The 18757-nt window shown below is 42.6% G+C and overlaps 1 protein-coding gene across 1 annotated transcript in view; it reads right to left on the bottom strand.

The window, feature by feature from the left end:
- mtnr1aa (melatonin receptor 1A a) overlaps positions 1–8364 on the bottom strand; it is a 33005-nt gene extending 24641 nt beyond the window's left edge. Inside the window, exon 1 of the mRNA XM_073466587.1 lies at positions 8181–8364. Within this exon, the coding sequence (XP_073322688.1) occupies positions 8181–8364 (184 nt within the window). The remainder of the gene's footprint in view (positions 1–8180) is intronic.
- Between the last annotated feature and the right edge of the window lie 10393 nt (positions 8365–18757).

Raw genomic sequence — 18757 nt, 5'->3', positions numbered from 1 at the left:
TAAGGGGGAAGATTTAAGGAGGAGGACTGACTGACCCAGCACAGTTTTTTAACATCATACAATCTGACGCATTCGCAGCTGGAAGCTGCTGAGTCCGACCACAGTCTTCCACTGTTGGCCACTGTGTTAGCAATGGTGGACTAAGTGCTTCATTCAAGGGCACCTTGAACGCAGAGGAGAGCGTTCCTCGCTTCCCTGATCTGATTCTCTCAACTGGGATTCAAACTGGCACCGCTCTCATCACCAGCCAGCATCTCTAACCTCTGAGCTCCCGCCGCCTCTCCTGTGTGTGTGTAATCAAATAGTTGCTGCTCTACAGTAAGCACTCTACAGTATGCATGTGTTATGCACAGTTCCCCTCGGATGAGCATTAGGTTTTACTTGATCTCACTGCCTTAAGCTTCCCATGTGCGTCATCCCAAGCTCCTATCAAGCAGAAAGAAGTTTTCACTGTATAATATTGTAAATGATTAAAAATAGCACAGGGAAGCATGGAAAAGGGAAGCTGGAGTGGGGGGGTGGAATCTTAAATGGCTGCAAAAATGCTCTCTTGTATGTATAAGTATTTATAGACTCATTATGTCTTTCTTTTGAAGTGAAAACCCACTCTCCTCTGTAAGACAGAGAGACGGACAGAGACAGAATGAGAACAAGAGGGAGGAAACATGCGCAGTGGGGTGGCGACGGACAAGACCAGATGCCAGGCGCCTGTTCTTGTTAAAGTCGACCATGTCAGGCTGGTCATTGTTTAACACTTATCAAAATAACAAGCTTAATTCATTTTGCCCACTTGGCCATTATATAATCTGGAATCCGCAGAGTTTGTGTGATAACCGTCTTATTGCTTGACTGGCTTGACGCAAAGCGCTATTGGCAGAATTCCTCTACAGGTATGCGGTCTGACAACATAACATCCTTAGAGAGCGGTGGGGGTGTTGGATCAGAGTGATGCAAACAGACAGGGTGTCATGGAATATGAAGCCTGGAAGGTCAAATTTAAGTGAAAATACACAACAAAAAAAAAGAAATTTGAGTGTGTGAGGCTGAGTAAGCTGGGGAGGAGGAGAAGTACAAAGAAGGTTGGAGACTGAGACTGAGATGAGGTGCAAAACTTGGCGAGGGGAACGCAACGGAGAATGTAAACCAGAAAAAGAAAGAAACAGAAAGGTGTTTTCTCCAAGGAGAAATCTGGAATAACACAGCCTACATTCTTATCGTACGGCAGATGCAAATCATATATACAGAGTGGATTACTGCAGGCAGGCTTTATGTGTACAGATAATCCTGCAAATATTAGAAAAATTACCTAGAAGCCGAGGCACCTTGTAAAGAGTAGACAAAGTCAAATGGGCACTTGCTGGGTCAATTTTTCTTTCTCAGATGACCCTGGAACCAGGCCTTGGCCCAGCAGGACACAGTGGCACCTGCCAACACTGAAATACTGCGGTCAAATAGCGAAAACACAGACGTTTTTTTTCTTTTTGTTTTTTTTTGTAGTGGAATTTTCCCATGATTCTTGCTATTAATATTACAAAAACATGAACCCCGGTCGCCCACGGCGGAAGCAACAAACTAATACGTGTGAAATGGCGAGTCATTGAAAATAAAAATATAAGCCTCCTCGCTCTCTCCCACTGTGCGTCTGCCTTGTATGACAGGCTCGCACCAATCTGCTGCTCTTTATCTCCACTATCATGCACTATTGTAAACCTTTCTATCTCGCCCCCCTCTCTCTCTCCCTTGATGCGTCCAGGAGTAAGAGGCGGCAGCAAACAAGCTGGACAAGGTTGGCAACACAAACAATGATAACATCATGCACACAGTCCCAGCAGCGGAACCACAGCCGTGCATATATCTCCTGCCTAATTAGATCTGTGAGTGATCTAATGTTTGTGTTTTAATCCTTGTGAGAGCCAAAAAAGCCCTCTGACAGGAAATCAGTGCGCAAAAGATATGCAAGTCGGGTGTAATTAATGAAAACGTAAAAAGTCTTTTACATGTTTCAGGACACAGAGGAGCACCGAGAGAAACAGTTAATGCTGACTGCAAGTTATCAGGTGCAAAGCAGCCTTGGGGGACGTTAGCATGTGCTCTGTTTTTTCGTGTCCTGGCTGACAGCAGGGGCATTAACTAATCTATAGCTGGGAGTTAAGTGCCTCATGAGTAAAATAAGGAGATCCTTATCCTCTCCCACTCAATGTTCATTTATTCAGCTTGGGCAAACTATAAATTAATTGCAAAGTCGTGACCTGCTGGCTGTTGTGGGTCCCCAATTAGTCGGTGTTTTTCACCCACTGAGCCCTTTTCTCTCAGTTCTGATACTGTTAAGCCGCTCCACCATACTGTGCCGCTGCGATGCTTATCACAGCAATCACCACAGAAACTGACACATGCAGTGAGCAGCTATGACTTCCACGCCCTCGCATATCTTTTGGCGAACAGTAGGAATGGTAGGATGCCGTCAGCAAAGATACGGGCTTTGATTAAATAAAGTTGTCTTATTGCATTAAGGTTTGCGTTACCTTGTGTTTTCCTCCAAATCACAATGAACTCTAGGATAAACACCGTGGATGGTATCATATCCGAAACCAATACTTCAGTCATGATGAAAAGCACAAAATATGCGACTGCTCAGACATTGTGTTTATTTTATTAGGAGCATAATCTGATAATGTCTTGGCTAAAAACATACAGTAGATACAGTACAGCACCTCTTATGTCAACTTCAGCATACAGGCGTACTTTCTAACCTTTGGCCTTTTCCGTTATTGAGGGCCCCTGTCAAAACTAAAGCTCTGAGGCCCACTTGAACTCCTGCAAAACACTGCTAAACTTTATGGAAAAGCTGAATGTGCGGCACAGACAAAGGAGGAACTTTAAAGAACCCCTCCCTGTTTGTGTATAAAGATAGCCCGCTTTGAAATTTAAGTCTTGAATAGTTTTCCCACAAAAATATATAAATATAGCAATGTCTTTTTTCAAAATTACGTTTATTCCTTCTCTCTCATTGAAAAATCAAGAGAGAATCTAAGAGTATTCACATATTTTTCATTGAAAAAATACTTTGTTTGCACACTGAAGGTCTCAAGTTTTGACTTTAAATCCGATTTAAAGTTAGATTTAAAGTAATCCTTGTGATTTTCATGAAATCAAAATCAGTGTTTGATGTTATAGGTGTAGAAATAGCCATTTAATGAATTAACAGTCAGTGATTTCCACTTTAATGTGTTAGTTTTAATTGTTGGTGGCGGAGTCCGCCATTTCCGACTGGGTGAGGGATTCACAGGAAATGATGCGTTAACATAATCGTTACTGTTTCTGATCTGGTTTTATTGACCTTCAGCATCCATTTTTTATAGTTCGCTCTCTTTGCACTTGTCAGCGCGTCACAGCTGTAATATAAGTTACCGCTAATGTAAACACAACATCCGACTGCCGCCACTTCAGATTAAAGCCTTCAACTGACACCGAATCAACCAGGACTGAAATCTCAAGGATTACAGCTTAAGCCAGGATTTCCGTTGGTGCAGGTCCATGTGGTCCTGGAAGATTTATATGTTCTGGATAAATTGGAGAATTTCCGGTCAAATATCATCTGTGTTTATTGAACTTGAAAACAATACATGGAGACCACTGATGTTGTGCATCACCAACCTAATAGAGAATGAGACTCAACTCACTCCAGAATTGCTTACTCCACCTTGGATACATGTCAAATTGTGCTTAAAAGGAAAATTTACTTGAGGCAGACATTACGACCAGCGAGATTCAAAAACGTCAGACTCCAACAGATTTTCCCGGTAAAAAACTAAAGACTCAAGCACAGAGAAATGTTCCTCCTACACGATAGTGTAAAAACAGCCTTCGTGGGGCTCAACTCTGCACCTACATTACTTCGCACAATGGAGCTCAAACATCCAAGTGTAGTAACAATAAGCAAAACACATGTTTGAATGGAGGAAGGCAAGTAAAATATAATCATATCATATAGTTCGACACAACTACTACGAAGGCTTTGATCATGATGCGGCAAGGAACCTGTAATGGCAAATTAATGAAGCTCACAGGAAACAGCTGAACTTCTTTGACACCGTTGGAATGTGCTCAACACTCCCGTCCCTCAGACGCTGTGGGTGAAACTGTAGCGGTATGAGCCAAAGGGGGCACAGCAGGGTTCACAAAGAGGCAGCCATGTCATCAGAGGTGGGAACACATGATACAGCCACCCGAAATTGATACCGCTGTCAGAGGATGCATTATGCAGCGTCGCCGGACAGCCCCCGCCACCTTCCTCAAGACACGTGTCCTCTCCGTGCTGCTGAACTTCTTCATCTAGACTTTACAATAAGAGGTTTTTTTGAACACACAGTTTCAGACAGAATAAGCGGTAAACACAGGCACTCAGCGTGCTGTGAGGCAGATGGTTCCTGAGCACAGCATGAATGGAGACACTCAAAGCTTTAGAGAATGGATTCACACGGCCAGGTACATCAGACGGAAGTGACACATTATAATGAATAAGAGTATTTATTTTTAAGAGACTTGAGTACATTCTCTTCCTAAGCTCTGTTCTGGCGTAACCCTTCTTTAACCTTAGAAACTCCCTGTTCCCCAGTTTAATCACGCTCGTGCACTCTTGATACTGATATGTGCGGCGCCGATAAACCCTAGTCAAAAGGATTACAGTTTCTCACAAAACAAGTCTTTCAAACAGCTTCCCCTCATGATGAAAGTACAACAGGATGCTTCGAAATCAACAGCTACTGTACGACATCTACAGAAGAGGATTTGTTTTCTTTTCACAGTCAGCTCTTTATTAAGCTCCGCACTGCTGAGCCAATTTCCGTTTAGTATCTCCAAACAAAGCCAATGGATATTTAGAAAACCCAAAACGTTCATTTTTAATTGGAGACACATGCAAATACCACTTAATTCTGCATTAATGCCTCAAAATATTCATTACAAAGAGAGCAATAATACTGTAACGGATACTTGAGGTGTAATGAACGATCGGAAAATAACACTCTGCCGGCACATGGCCAAGTCACGCAAGGCTGGAAAAGGATAAACTCTGTGTGTCACAGTCAAAAACAGACAGCCGCGCTCCGATGTGGCACTCTGTGGTTTATTTTGCAGCAGCAGAACTCAGCGCACCAAGGCATCAGCGTGTCACTCTAGACTGTGAATGGTACAGTGGGTGAGTCGCTGTTTAAACCTCCTGCGCTGTTGAATGTCGAGTTTTCTGCAGCACAAAAACAAAACAAAAAAAAAAAAAACAGATGGTGTGAAACTAGAAGACTTTTCTGATTTTCTACAGACTACTGATGTTCTCATTCACTAACTCAAGCTGACAACACACCAGTGGAAAAGAGCATGATGCCATTGTTGCCGGCCAACAAGGACTGCTCAGACTTTCCATCTGCCACCGTGCTTAAAAATTCAAAATGTAAACCCCTTTTTGTCACGGCATGTCAAATCAGCATATTGTCTTTTTTGACATACAAGATATAAATGGATCTGGTTTACGCATAACGGAGGAGCTGTGAGTGTCGTATGGAAAAAGAAATGGACACAATCAGGGTGAAGAGGGATTGTGTGAGCATGCATTCACACAGGGCTACCAGGTTTGCTGTTTTCTTCTTTTGTCAAAAAACATAAGCCCATTTCACGTTATATCCCATGAGCTAATGTCCTGCAATAACAGCTAGCGAGGAAATAGTCAGTTGTGACAATTCTTTCCTGGCACCTTTTGTTTTTGCTTCAGCATGATTTGAAAAAATCCTTATCTACAACAGAACAGGTACATTTAAGATGATTTATTGGCATTGAGCTGAGCTCACAGCACTGACTCTGTATCCAGCCACGCAGCTCAAACCGCTCACCATGTGTTGTTGGCTTCATGCTCACTCACTCACTGGCCATTTCGTGCACTGACGGAGGGTTTGGCCATGCAGAGACAGCAGTGCTGCTGCTGCTGCCTGCAATATGTGGCCACAGTGCCTGCCAGGTTCTCCACTGAGTATATTTCATTACTCATTATTTAATTCATCCCCTTGTTGATGGACTGCTGCGAAATCTCCAACAGCGTTAAGTTCGTGCCAAGAAATTTCAAGCCCACTTGTTTTTTTTTCGCGGAGGAGATTCAATCAGTTCGACGACAGGAACTTGAGTTCTTTTTTGACAGAAAGTGTGGCAGTCAAAAAAAAAGCCACTACTGAAAGTTCAGGCTGATTCAAGACAAATTTGTAGTTTCAAACAGTCGTCTGTGGCATCAGACTCCCACAGATAAGGGCCTGTAAAACAAACAGTGACAGCCAACCCTTCATCAAAACATTCCAACACTGATTAAAGCATGAATGGAAAAGTTTTTGTGTCAATCAATATGTCTGACAATTTGCACACAAATTCGCCAGCGGCTTTTTGACGAGAAGATTGTAATGGCCTTAAGTTAGGCATGCACGTCTTCAGAAGTTGAATGGAAAGTAGCAAATACGCTTGAAAGGCATGAACTTGAGCGACCACGTCATCCGTCTACGCGGGACTCGTTGTCATTCACGGACAGTTTTACAAAAACCCAATTAAGCTGAGGGATTTTTTCATCAGCTCCTTTTTGATCCTCAAACGTCGGACTTTTCCTCAGGGTGCTCGGGAAAATTGAATTGTCCAATGATCTGAATAAATAAATGGTATTTCTAGCCGGTAATGCTTGAACCATATGCAACATTCAAGCGTTGCATAGGCAGATAATATAAGTTAACTACGTGCCTGATTAAATTCCTGCTGCTGACCTCCTTACATGTGATTATCCATAATTAAGGGAACAACTTCAAAAGACGCGCCTTCCTAAATTTATCTCTCCCCTTGTCTCACACTTGTGTTGTTGCACGATTTTTAACGCTCTTACAAAATCCCAGTCTCACAGACAAACTCTTGGCTGCAGATGTTTCGAGCTACTGCAGAGTTGCATGCGTGGTGATCATCGCGAAGCAACGAGAGCTTGGAGGAATCTCAGCAAGAGTCAATCATATCCTTGTGCAGCCTAGATAACGCTTAATATTCCTCGCAGGGGCTCTCGGCTCTCTATCCTCATGATGGAAATCCATTCTGACCCTAACATTTCCGCGCTGAGTGAAATGGTAATGTCAGGAGTGTATTTAGCAAATCACCCTACTCCAGCCTCCAAATGATGACAGCCATGATACGTGTAGCTGCCAGTTAAAGTGTGTGTGTGTACCTCAGCAGGACAGGAGCCTCTTGGGTTTTTTTTTTTTTTTTGTATGTGTGTGTTTTTTCCTCCTCTGTCCTCTCTGACTATTAAATTGTGAGCGTTTTACCACCTTCACCGAGCAAGACAAACACTGCTGTGTCAATGTTGTCCAAACTCGGGGACAATTTTTTAATCCTCAAGCCCATATCATAATTAAATTCACGTTGAAGTGGTGTGTATGTTTAAACACACACACCTACACACACACACACACACACACACACACACACACACGTACGCAAGTGTCATCATCGACCTGGTAATACATTAAAAAAAAAAGAAAAAATTCTCTTGTCATTATCGTTATTAAATCAAATCTCCCGGCTGGATGAGCATCAATAGTGGAGAGAGCCTGGGAAGCATTAGTGTGAGCGGCGGTGGGATGAGCGCTGGGCTTTCCCCGTGGCTTCAGACTGTGTCAATAATTGCTATAGTGTTTCTCTCGGTGTACGTCAGCGAAACGAAAGTATAGGCTGTAGCAAGTGGAGGTCGAGCTGAACTGTCCATTTTAATTGCGAATTTATAAGTGTTATTAAGTATTTGCGGTGGATTTTAAAGTGATGCACCACGGGAAAATAAATAAAAAGGACAACCATGACATGAGGAGCGAGGACAGCTTCGGTGAGGCTCGGATTTCTGAGAACCAACTCGTCGGTCAAGATGGACAACCGGTTAAAAATGACCCCAAAAAATGAATGTTTCCATCAAAAACAGCTTCGAAATTAAAAATAAATGAAATAAAAAGCCATTGTGTTAATTCATAAACGAACTGTGTCAACCTCCGTGAGACTGTCGCCACTTTAACAACAACAAAAAAAAATCTCACAACTGAGTTTTTGTTTTTGTTTTTAAACGTCGCCTGACTTTCAGCCACGCGCTCCCCCTCCACGCACGCACGCCTCTCTGAGCTCACCTGCGTTCCTGAGCTTCTTGTTCCGATACACGGAGAAGATGACCAGGAGGTTCCCCAGGATGTCGACGACGATGGTGAAGATGAGGAAGCAGCCCAAAGTTGTGGTCACCCACGGCGGGCGGTTCAGGACGCTGTCGCTGGGGTCTGGCGAGGAGCTGTTCAGGTGAGACCCATTTATAACCATTGTATACAGTCGCTGAACTTTCCCCGACGCAACCCAAATTCAACCCCCACTCAGAGCCCGGGTTTCGGAGACGCCGGTGGTGGGATACTACCACAGCCTCCCGCGGCTTTCATCTTCATCCTCTTCCAGGCGCGCTTCTCCTCCTCCTCCTCCTCCTCCTCCCCGTTCTTCTCCTTCTTCTTCTTCTGGACTTCACCCAGCTGCTTTGTATCAGCTCTGGTAGTCGTCCCCGCTCTCTGCTCGCCTCTGTGTCACTTCTGCGCCCGTGTGCCATTCACTTTGTCGGTACGCATGTGTGACATGAAGCCGCAACTTCAGACCTTCCCAGCATGTGATCAAACAGTCCGCGAGAGGAGCGGCTTTCTCGTTTCCGAGGAGAGAAACACTGACGCCTGGTGGCCGAGGGGCGGAACTGCAGCTCGGAAAGAAGTCCTCGCTTCTTTCCTCGTTTACCAGACGCGCGTTCATTCATGGCTTTGCGGTCGCTCGCTTTGCTTTATTTCAGCAGCCCATTCATTATTATTATGACGGATCATTCATGTTTTTTTTTAAATACAGGAAGCTGTCTTATTTGAGCCCGTGCACGCTGCTGATTGAAGGATATTCAGTGTTTCAGTGATCTAGATTTAAATTTCACATTTTCAATCGTCTAAATTGGATCCACACTTGTGTTTCATCAACTTCCCACCACACATTTCCGTTTAATATTCCTTTTTTTTGTAGTTGTGTTCATTGTTTAAACAAAGAATGCATTATGATGTGTATAATTAAGGGGTCAGTGAAACCACTCGCCCTCCCACTGTGCAGACTTATTATCACAGAAAATAAAACAGTTGTGCTCGAGCATCCCTGAGAATGGGTGAGATTTCTATACAAAGAATGGTGATTATGCTATTGTTAGTTAATGATGTTCACAATAAATGGGTCACCCATCCACCCCCACACGCGCACACACACACACACACACACACACACATACATACATACATACATACACTTCTGCAGGCTATTGAGCTTAATGATAAAATGACACGTTGTCATAATAAAAGGTGAAAACTCTCATCTGATGGTTTATTTTAAAAATGTCACGTTTGAGAAAGACTATAGACAATACGGTCTCTCTGCCTACATTTCTATCTATTTATCCATCCAGCCCATGTGACAGAGCCCTCGCCCACCACTCCTCCCTGACCCGCTACTGCTCTAATTTACTTGCATATTTGTGTATTTTGAGAAGATGTGATTTTTGATTTTGTTCCAGTTTGTTTGTGCTATAGTGACTTATTGACAGACCACTAGTAGCCAACACAGAAAGTTATAGATTCAAAGTTACAGATTGCTACAGATTGCTGATCCAATTAACAATAATCATTACATTTCACTGACCCCACAACAAATAAGACTGTCGATATGTGTTGCGATCAATTAATCACCACCTCTGTGTTTTGAGACAAGATAATAAATGGACCCATTGTAAAGTCTTCCTCTACTTCTTCTTCTTCTTACATTATTAAAGATGCTCATTTACAGACTATGTGTATGCTTTGTCCGTCTCCTTGTCTGTCAGTTGGCCTCGTTAAGTTACCCACCAAGACGTCTGCAGCTGTCAGTGCTAAACTCAACTTGTTGAGAGCCAAAAACATAGCTTCTGAAAAGCTACGACCTATTTGGCTTTACCGGCCAAATCTATAAATAAATGGTCTAAAATTTAATATGAGTTTTTGAATCTTGCTGCCGTCACAAAGTTGACTCTTCTATGTAGTTAGATGTGCAACTTCGGAGTAAAAACACGTAGTTTAAATATACCGAACTCTTGTTTCCTTACCAAGTTATTGAGTTCTCTCTTTTGTGTGTGCATGTTTCCCTGATTTCCAAGTGTCGTATAACACAGTGATCAAGCCCCGACTTTGCTTTCAAAGTATCTGTTTCGGTCCCTCACAACATTATTATGTTACTACCCAGTAACATCACCAAATTACTCGCCATAATAATCCTGAGCTGCCTTCTGAGCTCTTCCTTTATCCACCCCCTCATTGCCTCATGTCATCTAATTTAAGATACAAACAGCTCATTATTATAAATAATTTGTGAATTGCATTCATGCGATCATTATCCCGCCCCGTCCGTCTCTCGATATTACATTTTAGGTCAGCCTGTCCCTCGCACTGAGCTGCTCTGTGAGCAAACATTGATCAGCACCCACAGTCATCTGTGGTGCTTTTAAAAACACATTACAGAGAGCTCTGCTGTTTATCAAAATAAAGTGCAGGGACTCATTTTGAATAATTATAGCAGTTAGTGAGACAGTACAGCAAACAGTGGACAAGGAAAGCAAATTTTCAGACGTCATTTCTTCGGTTAATGGCCATATTTCCATTTGGCTTGATAAAAGAAGCTTTGGCAGCATCGGTAGAACGAGTGGAACATTTTGAGCTACTTCATTAGAGCTGTATAAACGTAGAAATTGCCTGTGACTCAACATCTTTGTCATACTGTAAATGACAGAAAATGACGGTGTTTAAAAAAAAAAGGCTTCGTTAACTGTGAAATGTTATTAGTTGAAATTAGATCCTGTTTCACCCATTGAAGGCGGGGATTGTGCGAGTCTCTACCCAGGCTTGAGTCATGAATACTGTAGAGAGAGATGTCTGTTATTTTGAATTAACAAGTGACATCTAACAGTTTCTGTTTTTTCAGCTTCATGCAATTATTTTATCTTCTCTATTATTTTGTAAAGAATCTATAATGACACTGCAGTTGTTGTTTTTTCGATATTAACTTTTTTGGACATATTTTCAAAAACAGCATCCGAGCCTCGGGCTTTCCGCTCTCGTGGCGGCAGCTGACTGATATTTTAAGGCCTGTAGGCTCGGCGTTGATTCCCATTAGGCACTTTTGATTCATGTTATTTCGACACTTGCTGAGTCATGACAGCTCACAACCTACGTGGTGCACTACTAACTGGAGCACATCGCAGCCCTGTGGCCCTGCAAACTTTGATATGAGATGTGTTTTTACAACAAGCCCACATAGCATTTATCACGGTTTACAACATTTGGGAGAAGTCATCGTGATGTCGAGTTTGTCAGAGTTAACCCAGCTTGCTAATGTTAGCGCTGATTCCCGCCAGGCATTGCTTTCCATTAGTGTTAGTGCCCCAGACACAACTTGATCTGTTGAGAGCTGGTTCCAAATGGTCCGATCCATCAGCATTTTATCCCTCTGAGCTTTTCAGTTCTTTTTATCAATGTTAGCACGTTCTTCTGACGGTTGTCCATTGCAAAACAATGACATCAAACTCATGCCCCCTAAAATGCTTTGACCACCAACCCAGTCCCAGAATAAATGTTGGCAGTGTGCAAACCATGGATATGTTGAATCTCTACATTTCTTTATGTTGTCTTTAGATTCAATTTACTATTTTAAGGTGTGACAGTGTTGTGCTTACAGTCTGGTTAGGGTTAGGAAAAAATCATGTTTGGCCTGTTATTCCACCACCATTCCCTTATGCTATTTGTAGAAATGTCAGTATGGTGTGTAGGATTTGACACATACAAATGTGTCGAATGCTCTGACAGTGCTAGTTGGTAATGTCTGTAAAATTATACTTTTAAGTGACAAACAAGTCATTACGCGAAATTGGCTGAAATTCCAGGAATGATTTTATCTTTGACTAAGAAAACCCCATGAATGCTGAATGAACAATCAATTTTAGATGATGACAAGCCTTTGCTACAGCCAGCACAACATAAATTGATCTGAAATCAATAAAGAATCGGACCGATAAGCAGAATCGATAACGGCGTAGTTATCAATAGAATCTTAACAATTCCCAATACTAAACGCATGTGCTGTGTAGGGGCGACATGTTAACAGAGGTTGATTGTGTATCCTGTCGAGGTCACGTAATGAGCGACTGTCAGTTTTACAGGGAGTTTTCTCCGCCTCTGACAAGGAGGCGTAATCACAGCAGCCACAAGCGAGAGCGTAGTGGGAGAAGAAACATTAAATATAGGCTAGTATATAACTACAACTAGAAACAAAAAAAGACTATTATTAATGAACACAAACCAGCAATGAACTCAAAAATAACAAGCTGCAACTTATCTTGTGTTTGTTTTAAGACATTAAGGCTGCATTTACCTCAGCGTCCACATCCACATGGCCTCCATCTCCAACTCCACCTGTTCTCTCTCAGATATAAGCTAAACATTTCCATCCCATTAGCCATCTAGTTGGAGCGGAGCGGCGGGGGTTCCACCCCGGACAAGTCGCCGGTCAATCACAGAGCTGACACACAGTGACAGACAACCGTTCACGCTCACATTCACACCTACAAGCAATTTCAGAGTTGCCAAGTGACCTAACCTGCATGTGTTTGGACGGAGGAAACCCACACAGAGAGCCTCTCGCTGTGAGGTGACAGCGCTAACAGCTGCATCGCCGCACTGCCGCCTAGAGATTCATCAGTATCATCATTTTATGAGTAAAAGTTAATATTTTGCATCAACATCAGACGCCTTTTTATTTCTGAGTGAGAAATTCCACCCCTGAACTGTAGCTCATGAGCTCTCCTTCACTCACAGAGTGCGTCTGCCTAATGAGCCGCTGCCTTTGTGAATCAGGTGCTGAATACACCGAGTGTGGCCGTGAAGAAAATGGTTGCATGCATTTTCCATTTTTCTTAAGTATCTGTCTGTCAGCGGTGAGCATCTTCCCACACTCCTTCCCCCGCAAAATGGCCAGACTGTCGAGCAGTCCTGTGACCTCGTACCTTGACCGCTCGTACGCTACTCTGACTCTTAATCACGACAGCAGCGTGTCGAGTCAAAGAAGTAACGTCGGGAGAGCTCAAATCACAGATGGTGCAAAGCATCCAGCTGGTTCGCTGCTTGTGTCTCTGTTGGAATTGAAGTGATATTATGAACTACAGTCGGTTCCCCGCCCACACAGATATTACATCAATCAAATTACAGCACCGACCCGTCAGCCAGCACCACAAATGTCACGTCTGCTGGGGAAGATGTAAGGATGCCGTCACTTACAAACTTACAATTCTTCCTTTAAGTCCATTTTAATAAATGATTCAATCAAACAAACAACTAACAATACTGACTTCATGCACGTCAAACTATTTCTTCTCGTAAAATCAGTAGCTGAGAGTTCCCGTATCCCTCGTCGGAGCCCATGATTCACTGTTTTCCCTGCCGTGCCTTTATAAGCATCCAGAGCAATGAGGCTTTTATCTAATGGATAATTGAAGCCTGTTTATAAATCAGTAATTTCCACGGTAGAGGAGCAAGCATAGAAACATGTAGCTCAGCCCGAGACAAGATACGAACAGGCTTCTGAGAGGGAGGGAGACGTATCTGCAGGGGATACTGTGTTTTGTTTTGACTCGCATGCTTTTAGGAAAGCATCCCGCTGCTACAAGGGTTCATATTTACTAAAATGGTTTTAAAGAGCAAACAGGATAATACTGTGGCAAAAGATGCACCCAAGAACGCCTGCTTTGTGCCACATTGTCATTTTCTTCTTCGGTGTTTAGAGGCACTCAGAGGCGAGAGATGAGGCGGACTCACTTTTTCGTGTTTCGTGCCAATTAAGCATCTTCAGAATGCGAAGTGAATCGGACTGACGGAGGAGAGAAAAAAGAGAAACGACGGCACGTTATCTTCTTTAAAATACCTCCTGAGAAGCTCCTTCACTTCAGGAGCTAAGTAAAAGAGAGAGAATTGAAAAGAGAGGGAGATGGAGGGGGGCGACGCGCGGTCGTTTTCGTCTGTTTTCATCACGCCAATCAGAGAAACAGGTTCCTGAGAGCCGTTATGAGTTTTGTGGGAGGGGGGGGGGGACGGCGGAGGAGGGAGATGAAAAAGGGGAAGGGTGAGAGCGGGAAAAGGAGAGTGGGAGAGAAGTGCAGCGTGTGGGGGAGGGAAAGGGCAGATCCACACGTGATGAGGACAGGAGGGTGCCGAGAGGACCCCCGCCCCACACACACACACACACACACACACACACATTCCTGTCTCTCATTTGAGGGAGCTGTCAGCAAAATGAAGGAGAGGAGACAGAAGTAATGTAATGAGCGCGGTCTCGACACAGCCCCGGCATGTCTCTGCTGCTTCACTGGTCATCACTACATCCCACAGAGAAACAAGAGTGTTTGCTTTTATCTGCTGTTGCCCCCCCACCCCACCCACCGCCACCATCCTCCTCCTCCTCCTCTTCCTCTTGGCCCATTGCCATGACAACAGCGGCGGAGCTCCACCCAGGAAAAGAGATGTGTATGGTGGTAGGAAAAGAGGATTATTGGGGTCAGTGGTCTCTGCGTGTGTGCGTCTGTCTGTCTCACGCACATACACATGTTTTCTCACAGCACATGATTGTGCACAAATACACAACAATACAGTCACCGATGACTGCGAGATGAACAGCACCAGACAATTCCTTTTTTGTTGTTGTCATTGTTTTGGTTTGTTTAATCTGGAGTCTCGGCCCCTTGAGGAACTGTATTCTGTCGAGGGTACTTTTTTATTTGTTTCTTTTGTCGTCTTTTTCATGTCACTGCACAATGTTTACATTTTACATTTGTTTAAAACCAATGATCAGGTCTTTTAAAAGGCTACTCCAGTGATCTGCTATTTAATTTAGATAAAGTTTTGGGACTTGCACGAGACATGTCAAACAATAAACAGCAGAGGCTTAGATATCCTGACTTTTCTCCAAAAATAGTTAGTCCTAGATCTCCCGGTAATGCTGTTGTTACTGATCTTTCAAACTCCACACCTCCTGTTTGTCACACAGGTTTTCGATTAAAGATTTCTGTTGCTAACAATTTTCATTGGTAAGCAGCCAAGCCAGCCCCAAATGCTGTTAAACGATGCCATGTGCTCATTTTGTATTGCTGCTTGTAACAACCTAGAAAGACAGCTATTTCAAGTCTGGCCATAGTCTACAGGGTATTTTAGATCACAGTTTAGACCTTGGGTTGTGATTGAGATTAAATTAATAAATATATATTTTTGGACCATCAATTTCCAAAAAGATTTTCATTAGACTAACCCTGTTTCCAAGTCTGTGACATTTTTTGAGCTTATCCAAGTGATTTCAAATGGTTTATCTAAGTTAAGATGTAGAGGAATTAATCTGTAGAATAATTATTCACTTTATTTGAAAAACAAATTAAAGTTAGATAGTTGAAAAGGAGTTTCTCAAGCTAACATTGGGTGTAAGCACATGGTCATCTGGAGCTCTGTAGACACATTCACAGCAGTCCATCTGATGATTTATTGATTAATGTGATGCTGCTCTCTCCAAGTCACTGAACATAGTCAGTTCATGAGGAAATATTGGCAACTAGAGCTCAAAACTAGGAGTTAAAAAAATGCAAAAGGGGTGTCGCCAAATCTGAAATGTGTAAATTGACAACAGTGGACCCCTCATGATATCACAATGCCATCATCGTCTCCCTTTCTCAGCCAAGGGTTTCCTCATGATGAACTGATCTTCATTTAAAAAACTGTTGAAGTGCTCCTTTAATAAATTCCTGATACCTTTTGTTCTTTCTTTTAAATGTTGCTTCATCTTCCTCCTACTTGTGGATCTCAGAGGGGTTCTCGGTGTAACTCTCATGAATGACTGTGCAGACAGTCAACACTGTGTCCGTCGACATGTTTAAACAGCACGATAGCCGCTTGTTAATCACGTCCCTCCGCCCTCTGCCTCCCTCTCAGACACTTCTGATTGATTTGACTTGATATTTGAGGTATATGATATTTGCATATTGTACGTGGGAACCTCAACTTGCATTTATTAGCGGTCCTGCACACACATTCTGTGCAAACAGCGAATCATAGCCGGAGTCGTGATTGATGAGAAACTAATCCTGCTGTCAGAAATTCTGGATTACACTGACTGCTATCACTTTCTGTGGGAACACTTCTGATGAAGTGCGTGAATGGCATATATAGAAGGTATATGAACCTTTTTTTATATCCTACATGAGGCTTTTTGGGGGCAGAAGAGAGTGTGCTTGCACCGGTAGAATGAGCAGTGTTGGGGCAATAATAAAGAGTTTACATCGCATAATGACTGTGAAGGCTTTTATACCAGATGATCCATAAATGTGCTTATTTGTGTTCCTTCATTCAGACAGAAGGATCCCCTGAGTGATCTCATTTGATGAGGCTGCTCGTGTTTCTCTGTTTCTGGCTTGTCCTCCTTCAGCTTGTTCATGTAGTCGTGTGCCGCCATCTTGTGGTTGTCACACAGTATTACAGCGCAGCCTTCCGAGCACGCGTCAATATAAGCCACAACCCCTGAAGCAGAACAGCTCCTTTCTCCACACAACTGCATTCATGATTCCATAATATGAATAATGCATTAACAGGTATAAGCAATCTTAATTTATTTAATGGAAAAACACCTGGTGCCATTTCCCAGAGTTAATTGGATCCACCAAGCATGAGATTAAGCAGCACATGAGTGGAGTTTGGATTATACGTTTCTCCTCATTTCTACCGAGACCGAGGAGCTGTTTCACTCCACACAAGACACCTGAGCGTGTTTATGAAAAGGTTTTTAATCTGCAAGTAATTGTCCATTTCCTGAGAAAGAGTCTCCTTTGAGGGTGGAAAAATGCAGAGACCCACGTGTGGAAACACATTGTCTTTACTCTTCAGACATGCTGTCAGTGAAGTGATGCTTTGCTCATGACTACTTTCTCAATGACATCTAAATATAGGCTAAATTAATGAGCAGCCATGGTGTTGCTAAGTTGCATCTATGAAAATTGGGCAAAAAACAAGCTGCGAGGGTTCTGAATTTAAAGCTAAACAAAGTTTTAAAGCAGAACACAGACAGGAGATAACTGAGGAGTTTAATGGTGCGTTCTGTTACACTCATCCAAGTCAGAATCCCAAGTGGGAAACTGGGGAAAGATCTGTGTGACCCGGGTTCATCGACATAAACACACAGGACATCGCAGCATAGCGAACAAATACTAAATACTTAACTCTTCGTCACTTTTTTTACTTTATATAGTGTTTGTTTTGTGAAACGTGCAGTAAATACAACTTAGTAGTTGTCTTTTTTTACTTTTATTCAGTTGATTTTTGCTAAATAGAAGTATTTCAGAGTATCCCAGTTCCCAGAATTGCCATTCAAACACCCATTTGCTACGTGCGATCCATTTATTTCTGAGCGGAGAAGCTGGGACACTTTCAGATTGGAACGCAGCATAATTACAGTATGACACTTCGCTGTGGCAAAAAAGGACCTGAACGCAGACTCCAGGCAGGCAAATGGTGGAATAAAAAGCGAGCTTTAATAAAAGGCTGATCAAATACGGACAGGTCACAAAAAAACTAAGAACACAGGCAGAGGGAAAACCCAAAAAAACAAGAAAATACAAACCGTTCAACAACTAAACCCAGATCAAACTGAATAAAGCGCAGAGAACTCAGATGAAACACGAGGAACAAAAAGACAACCTGACAACACATGGACTAAATACACAGGAGGCTAATCAGGGACAGGTGAAACTAATCAGGACGATCATAGGGGAGGGCAAACAAGACAGGAAGTAACACAACATGACACATGAGGATGAACCTATCAAAATAAAACAGGAACAATAAAACTGAATCCCAAGATCACGACACCCTTTTGTCTTAATTCCACTTTCTTGCTATGCATGTCTTGTAAAGGTGTCGATGACTTTTGTTTTTGGTTAATAAATCATTTACTGAAGCTTCATGGATCAGTGAGGACTTAACAAAGACAACTTTAGAGTCACCGAGCTTGGAACAATCTGTTATCTGTAAGATCCAAATGTATTATGAAGAGTGAGAGGAGAAGATTTATTCCAGTCTCATGGTAAACATGCAGCTGGATCCAGGAAAACCCTGAGTTTAATTTCTAACAGATTGGAAACAGGGGAAGCTCTGCTCTCACTAGCTCTGTCCAAATGTAACAAAAAAACCCTGCTGGCACCTCTGAAGCTAATTCAACAGGGGTTGTGTGCCAAACTATGTCTTGCCGTGGACCGGTTGCTTCTGGAGTATCCACTGGTTTCTTGCCAAGAAAGACAATACGCATATTTGCCAAAATGTTGAATTATTCCTTTAAATAAATAACTGCAGGCTCGACAGATTTCTAGAAACTGAGGAATCCATTAAGCCTTTATTAAAGGATAAGTTCCATCAATTAATGTTTTTTTTTTTTTTCAGTGCCCGTCTTCATCAGTTGTTTAGGAGAATGCTGCTACGCTGTGTTGCTGTGAAGCTCCAGAAATGTTTTACAGCGAGTTAAGGAAATCCTCTAATTTAAGCTTAAATACATTTGTTACACTGTTATAAAAGCCTGAAACCCTTTATCAGCTATGTCTCAT

The sequence above is a fragment of the Pagrus major genome, chromosome 1, assembly GCF_040436345.1.
Source record: "Pagrus major chromosome 1, Pma_NU_1.0".
NCBI classification, from domain to species: domain Eukaryota; kingdom Metazoa; phylum Chordata; class Actinopteri; order Spariformes; family Sparidae; genus Pagrus; species Pagrus major.
The sequence above is the reverse complement of the archived record's forward strand: the minus strand, read 5'-3'. Positions and strand labels throughout refer to the sequence as shown.